The 2,796-nt window shown below is 34.0% G+C and overlaps 1 protein-coding gene across 1 annotated transcript; it reads right to left on the bottom strand.

Moving 5' to 3' along the window:
- Positions 1-348: 348 nt before the first annotated feature.
- Positions 349-1,976, bottom strand: LOC107473172 (hydroquinone glucosyltransferase-like). The gene has a single exon (XM_016092721.3). It carries the CDS (start codon positions 1,885-1,887, stop codon positions 373-375), a length of 1,515 nt encoding a protein of 504 aa, XP_015948207.1. The 5' UTR covers positions 1,888-1,976; the 3' UTR covers positions 349-372.
- Positions 1,977-2,796: the final 820 nt, after the last annotated feature.

Raw genomic sequence — 2,796 nt, 5'->3', positions numbered from 1 at the left:
AAATTATTTTAATATCAATTTAATCTTAATCAAAATTAATTTTATACAAACTTCTCTTTGCCAACGTAAATCTAAACACACACTAAACCTCTACAATTTATAAATAAATAATAACATCCACTTACCTGAAAAGATTTATATCAATTTATTTTATTATTTTATTCCAGTGAAAAGATAACACACCAAAACAAAATACAATAAATATACAAGAGTAGAATTAACAAATAAAAGGCCAAGACAGCATTTGGTTTTAGTTTATATTTTTATTTTTAGTGTTTTCTTTATTTAAAATTTTATAAAAAAACATAAAATTTAAAATATAAAAAATACTAAAAATAAAAATAAAAAATAAAAACATAAATCAAATACATCCTAATTTGACATGCTTTTCCAAATGAGTGCCAACTTTGAGAGTGTGATTGTGGAAGATCCATGTTCCATGATAGCACAAGCAGCAGCTTCTTTCAGTTTCTCCATTCTCCTCCTAACTTCTTCTCCTTCTGAACCCTCCATGAGCCTCTTTACAAGATCAGCTATCTCCTCTTTTAGGACCACACAATCATTATTATTATTTTTATTATCATCATCATTATTTGGCTTTAGAGAAATTCTGAGTGCATCAGTAACCAAAGCAGCATTGGTTCTCTGTTCAGCAAAGAGAGGCCACGCTATCATTGGCACTCCCTTCACCACACTCTCAAGAACCGAGTTCCATCCACAATGACTCAAGAATGCACCAACTGAACCATGACCAAGAACTTCAATCTGAGGTGCCCAGCTTCCCAAAATCAAACCTTTCTCCTTTGTTCTCTCTACGAACCCTTCTGGCAAGAAACTCAAAGGGTCAGCACCCTCATCACTTAGGTAACTAGCATATGCCTTATCATTAGGTTCTCTCACATTAACCCACAAGAATCTATGGCCGCTAAGTTCCAAACCCAAAGCAAGCTCTTTGATCTGTTCTTGTGAGAGTGTTCCACCACTCCCAAACGAAACATAAAGAACCGAGTTTGATGGTTGATTATCCAACCATTTCAAACACTCCCACCCATTATTATTTCTATGATGATGGCCACTAGTTTGTGTAATGGGTCCAATTCCATATACAGGAGGGTTAGCTTCTTCTTGTGATTGTGACAATAATGCTTTGAATGCTCCTTCTTCCATTTCCATGAAGCTATTCACCAAGATCCCATCAGCCAGAAAGTAGTCCTTACACCTTTGAAGATACAACTTGTATGCCAAGCTAGACCTGTCTTGAACACTATTAGGAAGATTTTTGCCATGAACAGAGATGCAACCAGGAATTTGAATAAGGTTCGGGTAATCCCTAAACTCACAAGGAACTATTTGATCAAGATTTGGTGAGTGAAGGCACAGAGATAGCAACATGGCAGAGCAAGCGAAGTAGATGTAGGACAAGGGTTTGAGTTTGAGTTCGAGGTCCTTACTTAGATGCAGTACCTCGTGTGCTATGGCATCAACCACCAAAGCAACAAGGTTGTTTTTGTTGCTGCTGGTGGTGGTGGTGGTGGTGGTGATGAGTGTGTTCAAGGCTTCGCGTATGGATGGCATAGATCGAGAGACTGCAAGCGAAATCTGAGCTTCAAGGGAGACTGATGGGTCGTTTCTGAGATCATCGAAGTTGACCGGTGGAAGGAAGATGCAGTGAACGTTTGGAGGGAGAGAATCAAAGAAAAAAGGTTTGGAGGCATTGTTGTTTTGTGAGGGAAGAGTGGGAATGATGCATGTGACATGGAAGCAATGTTCTTTGTGGAGATTAAGGAGTCTTTTTGCAAATTCAAGGATTGAGATTTGGTGGGAAAGTGCAGGGATTGAAACTAGAACTATGTGTGTTGTTGGTGTTTTCTCTTTTTCTTCTTCCATGGATTATGGCAACGGAAGGAAACTAACCTTAATTTGGAACAGAATATAAGGACAATAATAATCCACTGAATATAATAGGAAAGGGTAGAGACGTATCTGTCTTTCTTTGTTTTCATACTTTATGGAAGCATTTATGGTTAATAAATGAAAACATTAAAACAAAAGAGTACATAGTACTACTTTGATATGGTGGATCTCTCTTCTCTCTTGCTTTTATATCTAAGAAATTAATTGGAAAATGATATGGGTGTGAAGAAAATCAAAATCAATTTTGGATGCATGATTGATAGAATTTTAGAGAAAAATTATTGATTAAATTTGTTCCAAGTGTGATCAAATGGTTAAGTTTAAACATGCATGATCATTTTATATGTGAATGTAAAAAGTTAAAATTTTGTATTCATTTCCATGTATGTTTGGTGGTTTGAGTTTGTGTATTCACCTATGTTTAGTGACTTGATTGTATTCATATTAGAAATTTGTAAGAATACAACTTGTATATTTATATTCATGTATGTTGGTGGGCTTTATTGATACTATATAAAGGCTTAAGGTTTGATGTTTCAAAATCAAGATGGAGTTAGAGAACTATTGGGTGCAAGAACTCTTTAATTAGAGTTTTGGAATTCTTTTATATTTGTATTTTGTATACCAAGTTTATTTGGTCTCCCTTCTTGTTGGAGAAAATTTGAATTAATTTTTATGTTTTTTCTTTATATTTAATGAAAAATATTTTATTTTTGTTTATTTCGTTTGAAACTTGAAACTTGAAAATATACCCTATTTAATTTAGTACCATAGATATTTAAGTGATTTGGTCATCATTTTAGTATCTCATTAGAGGTTTTAGTTTACGTGAAATAGTTATAACTTATTTTATACCTCTTTTATATTTATCATATTATATAT

Source organism: Arachis duranensis, chromosome 2 (genome assembly GCF_000817695.3).
Source record: "Arachis duranensis cultivar V14167 chromosome 2, aradu.V14167.gnm2.J7QH, whole genome shotgun sequence".
NCBI classification, from domain to species: domain Eukaryota; kingdom Viridiplantae; phylum Streptophyta; class Magnoliopsida; order Fabales; family Fabaceae; genus Arachis; species Arachis duranensis.
This window is presented reverse-complemented; position numbering and strand designations above follow the sequence as displayed.